The sequence below is a fragment of the Lissotriton vulgaris genome, chromosome 10 (assembly GCF_964263255.1).
Source record: "Lissotriton vulgaris chromosome 10, aLisVul1.2, whole genome shotgun sequence".
Classification (NCBI taxonomy): Eukaryota; Metazoa; Chordata; class Amphibia; order Caudata; family Salamandridae; genus Lissotriton; species Lissotriton vulgaris.
The window spans coordinates 1,090,770,554-1,090,790,872 of record NC_141698.1 but is presented as its reverse complement, the minus strand read 5'-3'; the positions used below and the strand labels follow the sequence as shown (position 1 = coordinate 1,090,790,872).

General features: G+C 50.0%; 1 protein-coding gene across 1 annotated transcript in view; it reads right to left on the bottom strand.

Annotated features, from left to right (window-relative positions):
* The window catches only part of PP2D1 (protein phosphatase 2C like domain containing 1), a 41,135-nt gene extending 21,033 nt beyond the window's left edge, over window positions 1-20,102 (bottom strand). Inside the window, exons 1-2 of the mRNA XM_086939920.1 lie at window positions 20,005-20,102; window positions 18,058-19,097 (exon numbers count right to left, since the gene is read on the bottom strand). Coding sequence (XP_086796046.1) covers window positions 18,058-19,097; window positions 20,005-20,102 — 1,138 coding nt within the window. The remainder of the gene's footprint in view (window positions 1-18,057; window positions 19,098-20,004) is intronic.
* Window positions 20,103-20,319: the final 217 nt, after the last annotated feature.

Below are 20,319 nucleotides of genomic sequence, written 5' to 3'. Positions count from 1 at the left end.
ACCTATGGTACTGTATTACAAGTGCATTTTAGCCTACAGCACAGTGGGGGGATATCCATTGCATTTTAGCAAGAATACCCTGTCTGGAAAAGACTACATAAGTCACCTGATCTTTAGCAGAGTTGATTTTCCTTCAGTATAACATGTCTGCGAATAAAGGGGTCAATTAAAAGTGCTGAAAATACAAACAACTGTAGCTGTATGGTAGAATCTACAGATGTTCACCATGTCAGCAGCAGATTTTGATAGACTGGAAACAGGGGTGACTAGCCATAGCAGGCATCAGTCGTTTACCCATGAGGCTGGAAGGGTGGGCCTTTTTGCAGTTGTGGGGGCAGGTTTTGCTACTTGGGGGACTGGTTTGCAGTGGTGCTGCAATACAGACCCCCCAGGAACAAAAGCAGTAGTGCTTCACACTTGCACTCACCCTACCCCGGGGGGTTAGTCCCACAAAATTTGCAGGGCTGCTTTGGGTTCCCAGTCTGATTCTGACTGGAAAGGTCCATTTTATATAGGGTGGACGTGTGTCCATGAGAAGTCTTTTGATTGGACGGTCAGGAGTTAATAGAAGTTTCTTATGGGCAGTTCCTGCAGTACGAAAGGTTGATGAAGGATGGAAAGGACACCTCAGCTCAGGATCCAGTGGTACTTAGAGCGTCATGCACATGGTACCTCTGCAGCGGTGGTCCAGGAAGACAGTGGAGCAAATATGGAACACCTTTGGATGGAACTTGGGCCAGGGAATATAAGCATGGGAATAAACTATCCTGTAATTTGAAATATGCACTGATTCAAGTTAATATATTGCACAGGATATATTTTACACCATTGCTTTGGCACAAAATTAATCCAGATAAAGGGGAGGAGGATGCCAAAAAGGTTCTTCCCCAGTATAACTGCATTATCCTCAAATCCAGAGGTTCTGGCATAAAGCGCAGGGGGGTGTGGGCACAACAACAGGCCTAACAGAACTGGAACCTCTTAAGAGTTGGTTGCTAGAATTGGTTCAGAAGCATCAAAAGTGGAGAATCACACATACATTTATTTTGTTCTTGTTGCTGTTGGCCAAATAGCATAGTTATGAATGTCTACAAGATCATCTCAGAAGGAAGGATGGCGGTCCGATTTGCAGAACTGGACACAGTTAAAAGCGAGGTTAGAAAAAAGAATAGGAATGATGGTGGATTATACGAGAATTTATGTAGGGGCCCTTCCATTCTCCCCCAGTGAAAGGAGTCAGGGATACCTAAATGGGACCTCTTAAGCACAACTGGTCTTTCACTAAAAATGATTATGGTAACATAAGCCATAAATCATGTTGAGAGCGACTAGAAGCAAGATAAAGGTCCAGTACCCACACTCCTTAGTTAAGGTAATGTATATAACCAACCAGGGTACTTGTTCCTATGTGATAAAGGGAGGAAACACGGTTGGAGTAGGTAGCTCTGTGGGGAATGTTCCTTATTTGGAAGTGTTGCCCTCACACACCCATACAGGTGCCATGCTTCGTCATCGGGCTGTGTGCTCCTCGTGGGGCCAGCGCTGCAATGCAGAAATAAGGCAGGGCACTCACTTGTATATATTTGGTCCTGAAGAAACGTAGATCCATCCGGGACCAATAGGGCGTGAAACATGTCGACCTGATTTATGAAACCTCGACAGTTCATTACATTGAACATACCTGATAGTGGCGCTTCCTAACTTCGAGCGCACTATCCAGACTTGGTTTTTAATCCTACCAAAGGAACCCTGAATAAAATTTAGCTTGATCTTCTTTAGGTCGTTTTAGATCACTCATATCATCACAAATTCAGCTCCTCACACCCGCACACACCATCACGTCTGATACAAAAAGATCTCCTCTAAAGAGCCCTCACGCTGGCCCTTGGAGCATTCCAGTGCCGGCCCCATGAGGAGCACAAAGCCCGGTAACGAAGCATGCCACCTGCATGGCTGTGTGAGGGCAACACTTCCAAATAAGGAAGATCCTCCTCAGAGCTACTCCAACTGTTTTTCCTCCCTTTATCAGGTAGGAACAAGTACCCTGGTTGGTAGTATAGAATGATTGCCATATTCAATGCAAATTAAGTCTTGATCACATCAAGCAATTCCAACTCCTTGACCAACATCAATCTGGATTCAGACCAGGCTATGGCACCGAAACCGGCCTGGTACACATTGTTGATGATGCTGTACGAGTACTTTATCAGAATGAATCTTGCCTACTAATCCTACTTGACCTGTCAGCTGCATTCGACACTGTCAAGCATAAGAATCTTCTGAACCTATATAGAACACAGAATGGGTCTCTCCTGCACCATAATAAAATGCCTCGTCCATAAGAGATCTCAGTGCACCCAAATCAACCATGCTCTATCCGATCAATCCTCGTTACGCTGGGCAGCCTCCAAGGTTCCATACTTCCCCTACTCTGCTTAACCTATATATGGCGTTCCTAACATGCAATCCTCAGACTCTCGCACATCTTTTACCATATGTATGCAGATGACATTCAACTCTACATGAAAATTACTACTCCCGAAGATGTCAGCATCCTCAATAACACCCTGACAAAAACTCAACACTGGTTGACTCATAACCACCTCAAACTCAACACAAAAAAAACTAATTCTTGCTGATGTCTCTGCCCCAAATTGCCCTTAGGATCAAAGTCGGGCTCCCACATTTTACTACCTTGAACTGCACCCCACACATCATTGACTCAGCTAAATCTTTATTAATAATTATGGACAATAACCTTTCCTTGAAAAACCCAATCCGCACCTGCACCAGAGGAGCTATCAACTACAAGCATTAAAGAAACTAAAACCTTACCTTCCAACATCAGATCTCAAAACAGTGGTTCAAGCCCTTGTGATATCCAAGTTAGACTGTGTAAGTGCCACCCTTGTGGGCCTCCCAAAAACTAAACTTTCACCGCTGAAGAGCACCTTGAATGCGGCAGCTAGACTCATCACTGACTCCAGAAAAACGGTCCATATCACTCCTGACCTCCATGCATTGAATTAGCTACCTTTTGAGGCTAGGATCCATCTCAATTTAGCCTGTATGACCCATAAAGCTCTTCACCACAGCACTCCCACTTACCTGGCCCAGAAACTGACTATTAGGGGGCAGAAGATCTTCCTGTAGCACAAACTCCCTTCTACTTTGTTAGACGGACCGGGAGGGTCGGCCGAGGATAAGGGGAGAGGTCTCCGGGGAGAGCCGTCTCCAGTGATCGTACAGACAAGTAACTTCCCCCCCACAGACGGACACCACACCAGGTTAAGGTTTAACAATACTTTATAAGCAATTCTCTAAGTACGGTGAAATGATACAAGGAGGTCTGGACTCAGGGGTCCCCTCGATTCTGGTCTCTGGATGGGGAAAAGGGGTAGCGGGACAGTCTTGTTACCAAATAGATGGAATAGCTCTCAATCCTCGAGCTCGGCGTTCTAGATGGACGGGCCGCGGCGGAGCCAGCAGGTCCCGAGATGGATGAAGGAAGCGACGGTCCGCGGCGGAGCCAGCAGGTCCCGATGAAGATGGTGGTTACAAACGGTCCGCGGCCACGCCAGCAGGTCCCGACGACGATGAAGGTTTACGAAGGTTGCGGCAGCGCCAGCAGGCAGGACGATAGTTCGCAAGGCAGAGCTACGGCAGCGCCAATAGCCCGTCAAGGATGAGTTCTTCTCTGCGTCTCTCGACTCCAAGATACAACTGCCTTCCTGCTCTGGAGCTGCCCCAGTTATAGGGCTGGTGCCCTTTGATGTCCGGACCCTCGCACTTGGAGGTCGGGGGGTCCGGGATGAAGGAGTCCAGACACCCAGCAGGGGGTTGGAGCCAGCGCCCGGGGAGGTTGTGGGCGAGCGGTACCTGGCGGGGGAGAGCCATCGACACCTCTTTCTCCCATTGACCTGCCAAGTAGTCCGCTCACCTCCTGGGTGGATGGTGGTGCCGGGATGTCTGAGGCCTGGCCAGGCCCAGGGTTGGGGTCGATCGGGAGCCACGCGGCCTCGTGGTGGAGGGTCCAAGATGGCGCCCAGGCTGGGTGCGCGGGCCGGTAGTGGATCGGGCCCACGAGGTCGATATGTTCAGAGGCAAGGGTCCCGGAGGGGACGGAAAACGTGAAGTGGTGGTGTGTGACACTTGAGGGGCCGGGCTCGGGCCTGGTCGGGCAGAGGGGGAGCGGCCCTTCACGTGGCCTGTCCAACATGCGTCCCCCCCAGCTGAAGGCGGGGAGAGTCACCCATCCTCTTGGGGACTCTCCTCGTCGAGGCAGAAAAAGCGGGACAGGCCATCCGCGTTGGCGTGATCTGGCCCAGGCCGGTGTTCAACAGTGAAGTCCATCCCTTGTAGGGAGATGGACCAACGTAGTAGTTTTGGGTTTTCCCCCCGCATCTGCATCAGCCACTGCAGGGGTCGATGGTCGGTCTGCACCCGGAAGTGTGTGCCAAAGAGGTAGGGCCGGAGCTTCTTGAGGGCCCACACCACAGCGAAGGCCTCCCTCTCGATGGTGCTCCAGCGTTGTTCTCGAGGTAGGAGTCGCCGGCTGATGAAGGCCACTGGCTGATCAAGGCCTTCGGTGTTCAATTGAGACAGGACCGCTCCAATGCCGTGGTCGGAGGCATCCGTCTGGACGACGAATTCCCGGCTGTAGTCGGGGGCCTGGAGCACAGGAGCGGAGCACATGGCGGCCTTCAGTTGTTCGAAGGCTGTTTGACAATCTGGGGTCCAGTTGACCTTCTTGGGTTGATTTTTGGACGTGAGTTCTGTGAGGGGCCCCACGATGGTACCATAGTCTTTCACGAACCGTCTGTAATAGCCCGTGAGTCCCAGAAAGGCGCGTACCTCAGTCTGGGTGGTGGGGGGCTGCCAGGACTGGATGGCGGCAACCTTGAGCTACAGAGGGGCCACCAGGCCGCTTCCCACCTGGTGTCCGAGGTAGGTTACGGACCCCTGACCAATTTGGCATTTGCTGGCCTTGATCGTGAGGCCAGCTTGCTGAAGGGCCTGTAGCACCGCTCGGAGGTGGTGGAGGTGGTCGGACCAATGGTGGCTGTACACAGCGATGTCGTCTAGGTAGGCGGCGCTGAATCCTTCGAGCCCGGCCAAGACCTGATTGACGAGCCGCTGAAATGTTGCTGGGGCATTCTTCATGCCGAAGGGCATGACCTTGAAATGATAATGGCCATCAGGAGTGGAAAATGCAGATCGTTCTTGGGCCCGGGGTGTGAGGCCGATCTGCCAATAGCCCGCCGTCAGGTCGAAAATACTGAGGTAGCGGGCAGCTCCCATGCGGTCGATTAGCTCGTCTGCCCGGGGGATGGGGTGTGCATCCGTTTTAGTGACCGCATTCAAGCCCCGGTAGTCGATGCAGAACCGGAGTTCCGGTGTGGTGCCGGGAGGGGCTGCTTTGGGGACCAGTACTACTGGGCTGGCCCAGGGGCTGTCTGAGGGCTCAATGACCCCGAGCGTGAGCATCTTGGTTATTTCTTCCTGGGTGCAGGCCCGTACCCGATCTGGTACGCGGTAGGCCCGGTGGCGGATAGGGGGGCTGTCCCCCGTGTCCACGTCGTGCACACACCAGGAAGTGACACCTGGGGTGAGGGAAAACAGGCCGGCGAACTGCAACAGAAGGTCTCGACATTCTTGGCATTGTTCCAGGGTGAGGGCCTCCGAGAGTCGGACCCCATCCACAGAGCCATCTTTCTCCCGAGTCCGTAGGAGGTCAGGGAGGGGTTCGGAGTCTCCTTCGGCTCCATTGTCTGTGGCCATCAGGAGGCTGAGTTCTGAACGTACAAAGTGGGGTTTCAGTCTGTTAGCGTGGAGGACTCGGAGGGGGTTCCGTGAAGATTCCATGTCGATGAGATAGGTGACGGGACCCTTGCGCTCGACTACTTTGAAGGGCCCCGTCCACCTGTCTTGCAAGGCGCAGGGTTCGGTGGGGGACATCACCCATACCTGTTGTCCGGGTTCAAATTCGATGGAGGAGGCATTTTGGTCATACCACTTTTTCATGTCCTCTTGACTGGCCTCCAAGTTTGCTTTTGCCAGCTCTCTGAACCGGCGGGTCTGGTTGCGGAGGGTTAGGAGGTATTTGAAGACATCTGGAGGGTTCTTTAGAGGGGGCATTTCCCAGCCTTCCTTGACTAGGCTGAGCGGCCCCCGTACGGGGTGTCCATACAATAGTTCAAACGGGCTGAAGCCGAGGGACTTCTGGGGGACCTCTCGATATGCGAAGAGGAGGCACGGCAGCAGCACATCCCACTGGCGACGGAGGGGCTCTTCCAACCCCCCAATCATCCCTTTGAGCGTGCGGTTGAACCGCTCAACGAGTCCGTTCCCTTGAGGGTGATAGGGGGTCGTGAATCGGTAGGTGACCCCACACTGTTGCCAGAGGGACTTCATATACTTAGAGATAAAGTTTGTGCCTCTGTCGCTGACGACTTCTCGGGGGAAGCCCACACGGGAGAAGATCCCCATCAGGGCCCGGCCGACCACCGGGGCTGTCACGGTTCGCAGGGGAACAGCCTCGGGGTAGCGGGTGGCGTGGTCCACCAGTACCAGGATGAACCGATGTCCTTGTCTTGTACGGGGGTCCAGGGGCCCCACAATGTCTATCCCGACCCTCTCGAACGGGGTGGTGACCACGGGAAATGTTTGCAGGGGGGCTTTTAGTTTGCGGCCGCTCTTTCCACTGGCTTGGCACGTGGGGCAAGATCGGCAATGCTGGAGTACATCATTCCTCATTTTGGGCCAGAAGAAGTGGGTCACTAGGCGGCTGTAGGTTTTATCCTGACCCAGGTGTCCAGCCAGGGGGACATCGTGGGCCAGGTTTAGCAGGAAGTCTCTAAAACGGAGGGGCACCACTAGCACTCGGCTGGCCCCCAGCTCTGCGATCCTTTGCTCACTGTATAGCAGATCATTGTCCCAGTAAATCCAATGTGTTCCGGAGGTATCCCCTGCGCTCTGGGCGAGGGCTTGTTGGCGGAGTCCCTCGAGGGAGGGACAGGTCTTCTGCTCTTGTCGAAACTGCTCCTGAGTGGGCCCCCCCTCTTGATGCCACTGGTCGAGGCCAGCGAGGTCCGGAGGTTGAGCTGGTTCTGGGGGGACGGCACGGTCGGTGTCTTCGACTGGGGCGACTGGGGGAGGAGGGGCCGGCCATTCGGGTTCCTCCGGTCGGGGGTTGGCACGGGCGGCCATGGACCGGGTGGTGACGCACGCCCAGTCCGGGATGCCCAACATCCCCAGGTGTTCTCTTCGTTCTACGGCTGCCCACGGAGAACTTTCAAGGTCATTTCCCAGGAGGCAGTCTACGGGGGCATCATCCCGGACCGTCACTTTCAACATGCCGGAGACCCCTCCCCATTCGAAAGGGACGCAGGCCATCCGACACAGACTTTCCGAGTTATCGGCTGAACGGACAGGGCAGAGAATGTTTGGTAGGAACTGTTCTGGGGTCACCAGGTGACAGCGGACGGCTGTTACACTGGCCCCGGTGTCACGGAGAGCTTCGGCCTGGCGTCCATTGATGCTCACCCATTGGCTGTACTTCCGGGTGTTAGCGGGTAGGGGGACCCGCGGGACCATGTCTTTCCCCCCTAAGCATGCTAGAGCCATGGCGGCTGGCTCCCATTCTTGATGCTCTTGCTCATATTCTTCCTGTTCCTCGGAGATCTGTTCTTCCCCCAGGGCAGCAGCGGCCACCTGGCGGGGTCTTGGGCTCTGGTACTGTGGGCAATTTGGGTCATTTGCATAGTGGCCGACTCGTTGGCACCAGTGACACGTGACATTGGCTCTGTATCCCGGTCGCGCCGGGGTGCTGCCCCGGTTGGCCGGGGGGGTGGTGCTGGTAGCGGGGGCGACCGGAGCGTTGTCTCTTCCTCGTCCTTGGCCCCCTCCCCCTCCTCGGGGACGGTGCTGACCGTTGTTGTTCCGGTTCTGTTCATAGGATCCATTTCGGCCCACTCTGGTGATTTCCCACCGGTCAGCCTCGGCTGCGAGCTGCCGTGGATCAGTCAATTTGGTGTCGAGGAGGTGCTGCCGGAGCTCAATGAAGCAATTGTTTGATAGATGCTCCCACACCATGAGATTGAATAGTTGTTCGTAAGTTGTGACATTGCTTCCTTTGATCCAGCCCTCGAAGGCTCGGCTAAAATAGTTCACGTAGTCCACCCAAGTTGTACCCGGGATGCGGGTGCAGTCTCGGAACCTCTGACGGTACATCTCGGGTGTGAGCCCATAGCGGGTGAGGAGGGCAGCTTTCATGTGGTCATAGGAGGTCATCTGGTGGTCCGGGAGCTGTAGCAGGGCATCGCGGCCTTCATTGAGGAATCTCCCCCATAGACCGGCTCCCCAGTCGCTTCGATCGATCCGGTGGGCGGTCATAGCGATTTCGTAGGCCTTGAACCATTGCTGGATGTGGTCCTCTCGGAAGTATTCTCGAACGACATCCTTGGGGATGTGTACCTTCTTAACTGTTGGCCCTGGGGTGGGGGGTTGCTCGGGCACTCCTAATTCTTTGTTCTGCTTGCGTAAGTCTATCTCAGCTAACTTGCGCTCGTGTTCATATGCCAGTCTCTTTTCCTCGAGCTCCCTTTGTCTCTGTTTTTCCTCTCTTTCTTCTCGGAGACGCAGGTGCTCTAAGCTCAGCTTTTGTTCGGCCAACTTAAGTTCAACGTCCATTTTGAGCCGGGCCATTTCTAGCTCATGTAGCCGTGTTTTTTCTCGTTCCTGGATCTCGTCTTGCGAGAGACCCTTTCTTTGCTCCTCGGGGGCCGTGGTGTTTTTTTCTACTGCTGCGATGCTTTGGTCGGTGGTTCCGATGGCCCCGGTTTCTGCCCAGGACTCTAGGGCATGCTTGAAATCATCTTTGGTACTGAGACCGGTGGTAGCGATACCTAGTTCGAGGCAGAATTGTTTTAATTCACGATGGCTGTACTCGTCCAATTTCTCCATCTGAAATTTCTCGGTGGATCCGCTTTCTTTGGTTGTCATCGTGATTTCGTCGTGGGGTGAGCTACTTTCTGTACGATTATGCGGTGATTCGGATCGCGCCGCTGGCCACCAATGTTAGACGGACCGGGAGGGTCGGCCGAGGATAAGGGGAGAGGTCTCCGGGGAGAGCCGTCTCCAGCGATCGTACAGACAAGTAACTTCCCCCCCACAGACGGACACCACACCAGGTTAAGGTTTAACGATACTTTATAAGCAATTCTCTAAGTACGGTGAAATGATACAAGGAGGTCTGGACTCAGGGGTCCCCTCGATTCTGGTCTCTGGATGGGGAAAAGGGGTAGCGGGACAGTCTTGTTACCAAATAGATGGAATAGCTCTCAATCCTCGAGCTCGGCGTTCTAGATGGACGGGCCGCGGCGGAGCCAGCAGGTCCCGAGATGGATGAAGGAAGCGACGGTCCGCGGCGGAGCCAGCAGGTCCCGATGAAGATGGTGGTTACAAACGGTCCGCGGCCACGCCAGCAGGTCCCGACGACGATGAAGGTTTACGAAGGTTGCGGCAGCGCCAGCAGGCAGGACGATAGTTCGCAAGGCAGAGCTACGGCAGCGCCAATAGCCCGTCAAGGATGAGTTCTTCTCTGCGTCTCTCGACTCCAAGATACAACTGCCTTCCTGCTCTGGAGCTGCCCCAGTTATAGGGCTGGTGCCCTTTGATGTCCGGACCCTCGCACTTGGAGGTCGGGGGGTCCGGGATGAAGGAGTCCAGACACCCAGCAGGGGGTTGGAGCCAGCGCCCGGGGAGGTTGTGGGCGAGCGGTACCTGGCGGGGGAGAGCCATCGACACCTCTTTCTCCCATTGACCTGCCAAGTAGTCCGCTCACCTCCTGGGTGGATGGTGGTGCCGGGATGTCTGAGGCCTGGCCAGGCCCAGGGTTGGGGTCGATCGGGAGCCACGCGGCCTCGTGGTGGAGGGTCCAAGATGGCGCCCAGGCTGGGTGCGCGGGCCGGGAGTGGATCGGGCCCACGAGGTCGATATGTTCAGAGGCAAGGGTCCCGGAGGGGACGGAAAACGTGAAGTGGTGGTGTGTGACACTTGAGGGGCCGGGCTCGGGCCTGGTCGGGCAGAGGGGGAGCGGCCCTTCACGTGGCCTGTCCAACATACTTAAGCCAGATAATTCAACAAAAGGAAAACCAACAATCAACTATTTTCCAGAATTGCCCAAAAATCTGGAACTCTCTTCCTCCGGAGACCAGATTCAACCCTCCCACTTCCCTAAAACTTCTACTATCACACAGATTACTCTCACATCGATACGACACCTCCCTTTCCTCAGCCGTGGCATCATTTTCTGATTGCCCTAGAGTTGCCTGGAACACTTTGAGACTCCTAAAGGAGAGAGAAATGGAGGAGTAATGATAGAAGGAATACGTTGTGCAAATGGGCTGGTGTTCACCAAAGCCCTGGTATCTCAATGCATGAGGAGACTGTGTGATGTGAGGGGCTAGTCATAGGCAGCTGGACATCAATTAGGTAGGAAGAAGAAGTTAAATTGGGAGAAGGAGAGGGTTGGAGATAGATATCAGAGCAGTGAAAGAGAAATCCCCTCCTCACCAAGAGTTAAAATCTTGGTACATTGTTCAGAAGATACTAGGGCAGGCTTCAGTGGACCAAGGAATACACATTATCTGTTCACACCCTACTCACTACAATAGGTGATGTTTATATATCTATAGTCAGACCTCCCATGTAGTCTCCAATAGATACACTTACCCACAAACAGGTGAAGGGGAGATGGGAGGGAAGGTTGGTGGCTACTCATTTCCATGATGTTGGGACTACTGGGCCACAGAGGCATCAGGGATCTAGAAAAAGCCCTGCACATGATCCTGAAGACTTTGCTCAGCCCTTCCCATCTTAATGCTCCCTCTGCTGTGCTTTGAGTGCTCAAGACCTTGTCCTAGCTGATAGCAGTGGTGGAGCACTTGGCCAATCAAAGGCAGAAGCTGGTGTTTGGGATCCTTGGAGGATGTAGGTGAGAGAGTTAGTTAGAACTGATGTGATGATGAAACTATTATTAAAGGGGATTATCAGTGTCCTGGCATGTAAGCGGTCTTTGAGACTGGATCAAGCGCCCAGCAGTTCTGCAGTATGTCCAACACTAACTCCCTTCTATCCTAATGCTTAAGGAGATGCACCTGATGAGCACCAACTGTCCATTTCTTGAAATGGTTTGACAGAGTCATTATGCTGGGTACACTCAGGGGTCCCGCGGGGTGGCAATCCTGTGGCACTGCTCCTTCCCCCAAGGTGGTTGCCCAGACCTGGATGGATCCACACAGCTGGTATCTTTTCTTGGCAAGTACGACTGAGGGCAGACCCCTGAACAGTCTCTGCTTCTACCCTCCCCCCACAGCGTTGGTCTCCTTCTTGGCCACCCCCCTTGGAGTCATAGCTCAATTGCCTTTGGGTCTAACTATTATAGGAGGTGACTTTAATGCGGTCCTGAATCATGTGAAGGATTCTACTGGTACCCCATCAGGCACTTTTTAGGGAACTTCCCCGCTTCAAGAAGAGATTAGGGCCCACTTGCTAGAAGCAGCAAAACAAATCTAGCACGCCACTACAGCTCAGGTGTATGGGTGGGGCTCAAAAAGCAGCAAATTGTTATACTGGCTGGCTTCGCGTGCCCAGGCTGTACAGATCATACCTGAAGTAGTGGACAGCTAGGGCTGCACGCACCATTCATCCCTTGATATTGCCTAAGTGTTTGCAGACTTCTTTTCAACCCTACATGGTGCTGTCGCAACTCTGAAAGAGCCACCCTTCTCCTTGACAAGATGCCCAGCTTTCTAGCATTGAACAGTGAGAACTGGACCAGCCAATTACCCTAGAAGAAATCGGAGATGCTGTCTCCGTGATGGTGTCTGGGGAAACACCAGGTACAGGTGGCTACCCTATGGAATTTTACACTAAATATAAAGACATCCTGGTGCCTCATTTGTTAGCTTTTTACAAGGAGGCAATTGAGACAGGGTCCCTCCCAGGAGCCCTCGATGAAGCCACTACAGTGGATATACCTAATATGCACCCCCATCCATCTCCTGTGCCAATTACCGGCCTAACTCTCTGTTAACGTGCAAGTTAAGATCTTGGCCACTGTGCTGGCCAACCCCCCCTATGACAAGTACTCCAGTCTGTAATCCAGCTCGACCGACGTGGCTTAGTGCCCGCTAGGAGTACGAGGCATTGTTTACATCGTCTACACTTGGCACTGGCCTACCAGCATAGGCTTTCATCCCTTTTGGTTTTACTTTTGATAGATTTTGGGAAGGCCTTTGATACAGTGGATTGGAACTATCTGACCCGACTTGTGTTGATCTTATAGTCCAACTCGACAGACCGAGTGAAAATAAAAGGGGTGGTCTCTGATGAATTTCCCATCTGCCAAGGGACAAGGCAGGGTTGCTACCTGCATTCCTTTTTCCTGTGTTGCCCATTAAGCCCCTGGCTTGGCTTATACGGTGCGACGCACAGATCAGGTGATGGGAAATCGGACACGAAGTCCACATTGCACTTTATGCAGATGATGTGTTGCTGCATCTCTCAAATCCATTGGATAGTATGCCACGATGTCTCCGCCTCTTGGAGCACTTTCAGGAGCCTTCAGGATGGACAATCAACCTGGTCAATTAATTCTCATACCACTTGCATCTTCAAGAGATTTAGTAGCTTGGCAAACAACTATCCCAATCCGTCATCTCAGTTTCCGGTATCTGGGCATCCAGGTGGCACTCCATCCAACCCTCACTTGGTCTCTTAACATCACCCATCTCACTCGCAAGGTTAAAGCGGACTATAAGAAATTGTAGGCACTACCATTGAGCGTCATGGAATGAATAGCCCGCTACAAAATAATGGTACTTCCTCAATTCTTGTATTTCTTTCAAATTTCCCTCATAGTATCCCTCGCCACTAGTTTAGAGAGATGGATTCACTTTTTGTGGCACAATTCTAGGCCCCATTTAGCATTTCCCACCTGTCAACATGCTTCATATGGAAGGGGGCCCTGTGGATGGTTAATTTATATTTTTACTATCTGGAATCCCACCTCTGGATTATCAACAATCGCCTCAGTGGGTGGTCGGACCCAACCTATAAGCAGGAGCTTGCCACACTGGGAATCTTCCGAATTCTGGAGGTGCTCAATATCTGCACCATACCCAGGATGCTTCCCGAGGGGACTCGGCTAGTGTTCAGTGTGTGGAGGGCTGCGCTGTGATGCAACACACAGGATAGTGAAAGAAATCACTCAACACACCCCCTTGTGGCACGGTACATGGTTGGGGGAAGTGGCGATATTGGAGGCATTTGCTCGTTGTGAAGCTTTCGAAATCACTCTCTTGGATGATGTCTGGGCAGGCTCAGATATGTCTTCCTTTCAGGAGCTTCATCAAACAGTGGAGAGGTGTGGTGCAGCGGCCAGGGCAGCTGACTTCGGAGCACAGGGTTCACGGTTCGATCCCCAGCTCCAGTGGCAGCTCAACTCAGCACCATGTGACTCTGGGGAATAGCTCACTTAATTTCCATGACGGCCCCCAGCGAATTGAGACCCGTAAGGGTTTATTTTATTTTATTTTATTTGTGCAATTTTATATAGCGCGAACTTTACCCGAAGGTGTCAGAGCGCTTTACATAAGAACCATTTGAGAACATAGCAAATTTTTGCTTTACATAAGAACCAGTTGAAAACTTAAGGACTTAGGATTACATGCGTTACATAGAGGATACAAACAGAAAAAAATTGCAAATGTACAAGAGGTAGAGTCACATAAGGAGGAGATACAAATTGAAATACTCTAGGCATATACTGGTGATATCTCTATCTACAAAGGGAGGGGATGCACATGGATATACTCTAAGAGTCACATAGGAATGGTAGAGAGCACAGCGGACTACTGCATACACTAGTGATTAGAGTTATCTCTATATACATAGGGAAGGGATAAGACTGGATATACTCTAAGAGTCACATAGGAATGGTAGAGAGCACAACGGTCTACTGCATATACTAGTGATTAGAGTTATCTCTATATACATAGGGAGGGGATACACATGGATATACTCTAAGAGTCACATAGGAATGGTAGAGAGCATAGCGGACTCCTGCATAGTCTAGTGGTTAGAGTTATCTCTATATACATAGGGAGGGGATATGACTGGATATACTCTAAGAGTAACATAGGAGTGGTAGATATTACAAAGGTCTACTACATATACTAGTGATTAGAGTTATCTCTACATACATAGGGAAGGGAAACACATGGATATACTCTAAGAGTCACATAGAAATGGAAAAGAGCACAGCGGTCTACTGCATATACTAGTGATTAGAGGTATCTCTATCTACATAGGGAGGGGATACACATGGATATACTCTAAGAGTCACATAGAAATGGAAAAGAGCACAGCGGTCTACTGCATATATTAGTGATTAGAGTTATCTCTATATACATAGGGAGGGGAAACACATGGATATACTCCAACAGTCACGTAGGAGACTGGTCGCTAGAGTTATCTCTATATACAAATGAAGGGATATGACTGGATATACTCTAAGGATCAGATAGGAATGGTAGAGAGAACAACGGTCTACTGCATATACTAGTGATTAGGGTATGCAAAAAAAACAGAGTTCCATAAGTTTGGATGCAGCCACAGCACAAAGGGAGGGTGGGAGGGATGCAAGGGAATGGAGAGAAGGCAAAGCAGAAAAGGGAAGAACCATTTGAGGATCATCAACGGGGAAAAGGGTTAAAGGACGAGGGAATGAAAGGAGGGTCAGAGTCCAGAGAAAACTGTCTGAAATCAGCAGCAAAGTGTCGGCCAGGACAGACCAAAAGTAAAGAAGTCCAGGAGAGAAGGTGGGAGATGAAGCTGGAGGCCAGCCGCAGGCGCGTCACCATCTTGGAGAGCTTGCGGTCAGCCATCTCGGTGGGGGTGAGAGTGTGCCAGGTGGTGAAGGCCATGTTGACGCTGTTGGTGCGGTCACGCGTTGGCCGTGAGGCGCTGCACGGCAGCCGGTGGGTTGTGTGTGGATTCAACCGCAAGCAGTGTGGACTCCGGGAGCAGTTAGTAGGGAGTGTGAGTAGGGAGGGTGAATAGTTAGCGCTTTACAAATACAGATTTACATTTTTTTTAAACATACACTTTATCCAAAACAAAATTTCATAAATTTCTGCAGTTACACATTGGCCTACGAGTCTATATCCTACCAGATACATGTATCCCAGAATTCAGTCCTATTGAGGCCAAGTTGTTGATGGAAGCTCTGGGTAAAGGAGGTGTTTCCCAGATTATTAAACCTTGATCATAATTGCCCCTGAGACAATTTACGTCCTCAGAACTCGTTGGGAGATGTGGCTTGGACCCCTAGAGGACATGGATTGGTGAGACGCTCTAATTGCCTCCAAAGTCCTTACAATCTCTTCCAGGCTCCGCTTGGTACAGACATACTACCTACACTGTGCTTACCTCATCCCCACCAGGCTGTTTCGAGCAGCCTCAGAGCCAACCCAGCGTGTAGCCACTGCCCCCATGCTCTGGCAGATTTGTTTCACATGTTAGGGTCTTGCCTCATAATAGCACACTACTAGGAGGCAGTGTTAGCTGAGCTATCAAATGTTTTACATCTAACATTGGAACTCTCCCCCCTCTTGCTCCTGTTGGGAGTGGACGATGGGGTGGGGGGCTCCCAGGCCGACAGGGCGCTGTTGGGTTCTACCCCGGTGGTGGCTGAGAAATACATTGCAGCCAACTGGAAGGCCGCCAAGTCACCGAAGTTGTTGCTGTGAAGACGAAGAGTAGATTGGTGCGCTCAACAGGAGAAGCTAGTATATGAGTCATGGGGTTGCCCTGCCAAACATGCCAAAGCTTGGGGCAAATAGTTTGGGGAGTGGAAGAGGGCATTGGAGAGCTGTGAATATACTGTACTTATAACTATTGTAATTCCATTATGTGATGTTCTAGATATTAAATTGGCTCTGCTCCTGATTGTAAGTGATGTGGTTTGGGGCTTTTTGAGGACCATGAAGGTGACTTGTTGTTTTGCAAATTAAACAATACAAAATTGTTTATAAAAAAGGGTATTATCAACTGTGGTTTATATATGTAAAATCTAATAATTCAGTTGAGTGCAATATATTTCTGTGATCTGCAAGGAATCAAGCATTCGGTGAGCTCGCTTTATCCAGTGGTGACTTTTTTAAGTGAGTAAACTTTTCAAGGCTAATCCTGAATCTCATTGTTGGCAACGTACTTGAACAAGCCTGGGCAGGTAGCAACATGAATGCTGCTGCGGTTTGGAAGCAGAAGACCTCCATTAGAGGCGCTAGGGTGCACCTATCAGCAGCCGTTGAACCTCCAGTCACCATCAGAGAAGGAGTGCTGAAATGTCTTCATGAAGTGCACTCTGGTGCAAATGTCCAGCCCCCATAGCACCACAGACACTCTGACTTAAGAACTGGGTAGTGGAGTAAAGTGACAAAGGTTGACTTTCTCTTCCTCACTACGTGCATGGTCACCATGTGTGTATTTATGTATGAGTTGGTATTTGTAGAGGAGCACCTAGCTGGAAGGCAAAGGAGTACTGAACAGGAGGCAGAGACCTCCCCGCACCCAAAGATTCAATGTTTGGGGGATGTCATGTGCTCACAATTCCTACAATAGGTTAGCACTTATAGATGCAAACAGTTTTTAGTGGCCCTGCAGTGACATAGGGGCAATGATAAATGAACATTTTGCTTAAGCCTGACAAATTTTGCTGGCTTTGTACGATCGTGATGCTTTGCTGTATCTCTTTCTTATTCTTATCAGAGCATCAATTGCTTGTCACCAGGAAGTGCACATGAAGAGCCGGGGCGTAGCTTGGTCAGTCAGATTGGCGGGGTGAGCTTCGAATTTCCTAACAATCACTAGCATATAATGTTAAAATGCCTTCTGTGACAAATAGGGCACATGAGAGGGGCTTAAGAGGCAGTGGAAAGGGAGATGAATGTGGATTGGTAGGAGTACTAAGTGAGAAAATCACAATAGTTTGCAAAATATTCAATATTTTTAGGCCTCTGAAAAGAGATGAGAGACAGTGTATGTGTGTTTTTGCCCTTGTGTGCATGCAGAAATCCTAGGTGAAATCTGACAGACACCTCACCATACCCGACTGAAAGCACACGTACCCAACTATTTATCAGAAAATACATTTCTCAGGGGGATTTAACACCCCAAACTGCCTCCTGAAGCTACGCCCCTGATGAAGAGCCATTTCCATATCTTGGTCTAAGTCAACAACATAGTTTGAAGATAGTTACAGTGGCAGCTGGTAGGGAACAGTGGCTGGGGAATGTGGAGTGGTTAGGAAATAAATAAAAAGGAAAACTTATCTGCTGGTCGCCAGCCGCTACCTCTCCTCTAACACAGGAACAGGAAGCACCTCGGCTTCCAGACTTACATAGCCAATCACGATGCTGCTGACAGCAGTGTTGTGATTGGTCTGAGCGCTGTGGTTCGGCACTCAGAGAAGGACTGGGAGCCAGGGCATGTTCTCCACCCAGGCTGTTCAATGCAGACAGTGGAGAACATGCAAAGTGCGCATGACTGTTTGTCCGTTCCAAGGCGGCCGGCCAAACCATCATGCGTACTTAAGGTGCAGCAGGAACCACTTCTTCTCCCTATGGGTCATGGGAACCCGGCCCCATCCCACACTAACCTGGCTGCAACTACATTACCAAAAATTGAATAATAATAAGGTTTCATTATTATCATTTAATTGTTTCCTTTGCACTGCTCTAGAGCAGTGGGGAGACGCTCCTCCGCCTTAGCGGACGAGCCGCCTCTGTATAGTCATCTCTAACTGGCTGTATTAAACACATGGACAGCTGTGGTCTGTCTATCAACATAAAATGGGGGTAGCAAAGGAAACTGGAAGGTATCTATGTCTGTATGTTGTATTAGTGTAGTGTGATCCTAGCTGAAAGACAGCAAAGTGTTGTACAGGGTCAAAGGTAAAGAGACAGTCAACAGAAAGAATGCACTACATACCAAGATTTGCAACATGTAACACACAGGGCTTATTCTTGGCGTCCGCTGGCAGAGCTTCGCTGGTACTACATTTTGTGTATTCCTCCTCTGCTTTCTTGCTTTCCTGGGGGTCATTAGCATTGAGGGTGCCTTCGAGGAGGCAGGTCACAGCCGTACAACCACTCCATCGCACCTTTGAGAATTCAGTTGTCCCCAGCAGGAGAAGCCGGTCCAATCTCATAAAGGCTTTGGCGTAAGAGGCATGAATCCGATGGAAGTCTTTTTTCTTGAATTTCTCCTTATCGTGCAGTGCAGAGGAGAATGCTCGGTCTACCTCCAGCATGTTCTGCTTAGCAAACTTCTCGTAAGTCGCGACAATGTACTTTTCATCTTCGTTTATTTTGTAAGAGGTGTCCACTTTTGAAACTTCGTCAAGGATGAACATAGACAGCTCTTCTGATGCCCTCTGGGCAGCATTGACCCCATGAAATCCGTCAAAAAGGCCGATGAAGCAGGTATTCGGTCGATCTCCATAATTGTCTATGACTGTGAATGTATCTTCTATCTTATTTTTCCAGACAACATTCTGGTCTTGGCATGTGGCTATTGCCTTTATGAACTGATTTGTAACGTTTCCCTTAAACACAGAAGACTTCCCAATATTCTCTACATCTTCTTTTCGAGTGTAGCGATCAGATGACATAAGTATCTCCTTTAGCAGCTCATAGGAGCAGTTAACTTGTTCCTTCTCTCTCGCGCTGTACTTGGATGCCTTAATGAGACTTGATATCACCTCAATTCTCCGGAAGGCCAGAGATTTCATGTCACTTGGATACTCATTTTGGTCATAGCCAAGTATGGTCAAAGCTCGGTGCTGCTGTTTGTGGTAGTAGATCAGGTACAAGGGAAACGTTTCTTTGCATATTGAACATTTGATTGTATAGTCCCGGAGATCTGTTGTTGAAAGCTCCTTGGTATCCTGGTCCCACCCTTGTGTTTTCTCAGGGCTCTGTAGGCTAGTCAAAGCTGGATCTGATATGCGGGATAATCTTGTTTTTGTTCTGCAAGGAAGGATTAATATACGTTGGATAAAGCAACTCCATCTGACGGTGCATAAAGATTTACATAGTTAATGTAGCATCACATACATGTGCTATGCTAGTTCAAAGTTATCCCTTGAGGGCTCATGAATCCTTAATGTTTACTGAAGGTTTCTAATGACTGTACTACCCTCAAAGAACTACTTTTTAAAGTTTAAGTTTATAAGAGAAAAAGTAGAGATACAACAATTAATAAATGCATAAGTCCATAAGCAACATTACATAGTAAAAGTTATGTGTATAAAGCGATCTTAGTGAAAAATGATAAGCAAACAGAGTAATAAAAAGATACAGAGCTCTATATCATAATAAAATGTATAGCAACATAGGGAGGTAGGGAAAAGAAGGGAGAGAACATTTATAACTTGCTATATCAAAGACAGAGAATAAAACCTAATTGAATACAGTGTAGAAAGTAAGGCACAAAAGATCTAAATCAACTTCTATCAATTAAGTTATTTGACAAAATACAATCACAAAATAGTGTACAGGCAGAGTGGAAATTGAATTCTAGGTGGTTTACGTACTTCATCGGGAACAGAGATATTAACCCCACTGGAAGTAGTACAAAGAGTTAAATATGTAGATAATGGACACCATAAAAGTTCTCTTTTAATTGTGAGGTAGATAGGAGTGATGTAATGTGTGTCTAATTTATGATGAAAACAAATTGCATTCCACCAAGACCTAAAAGTGACATTATGGGCTTGTTTCCAATTTGATGTAATTAGGTGAAGTGTGAAAGCCAGTAACAAATCTAATAATCAAAAACCAGGACTTGAATGAGGCCATTGAGGGGTTAGGCTACCTAAAACAATATTGGTAAAGGAAATGTTGACATTAAAAATCTTTGTGAGGAGAGACTCACCGGTGTTTCCCCATGGGCGGAGGTTCCCCGTGATCAGCCTGAGGTTCGCGGGACTTGGGACGACAGGAGGAATCCCGGTCCAGGAAATACCCATCCATTCCTTCTTTCCATTTCTCTGCAGAGAGCCAGCAGCCAGGACCTGGAAGGGGTTGGGATTAACCCCGGAAGTGATTAGGTGGGACAAGTGAAAGCGAAGGTCCACGAGGAGGGAGGCGTTCACTCGTCTGGAGCCGAAAGCGAAGAGAAGACGCCAGGAGAAGAAGGGGAAAGCAAGAAGCCCGGAGAGGAGACCAGAGCGACGGAACCACGGAGAGG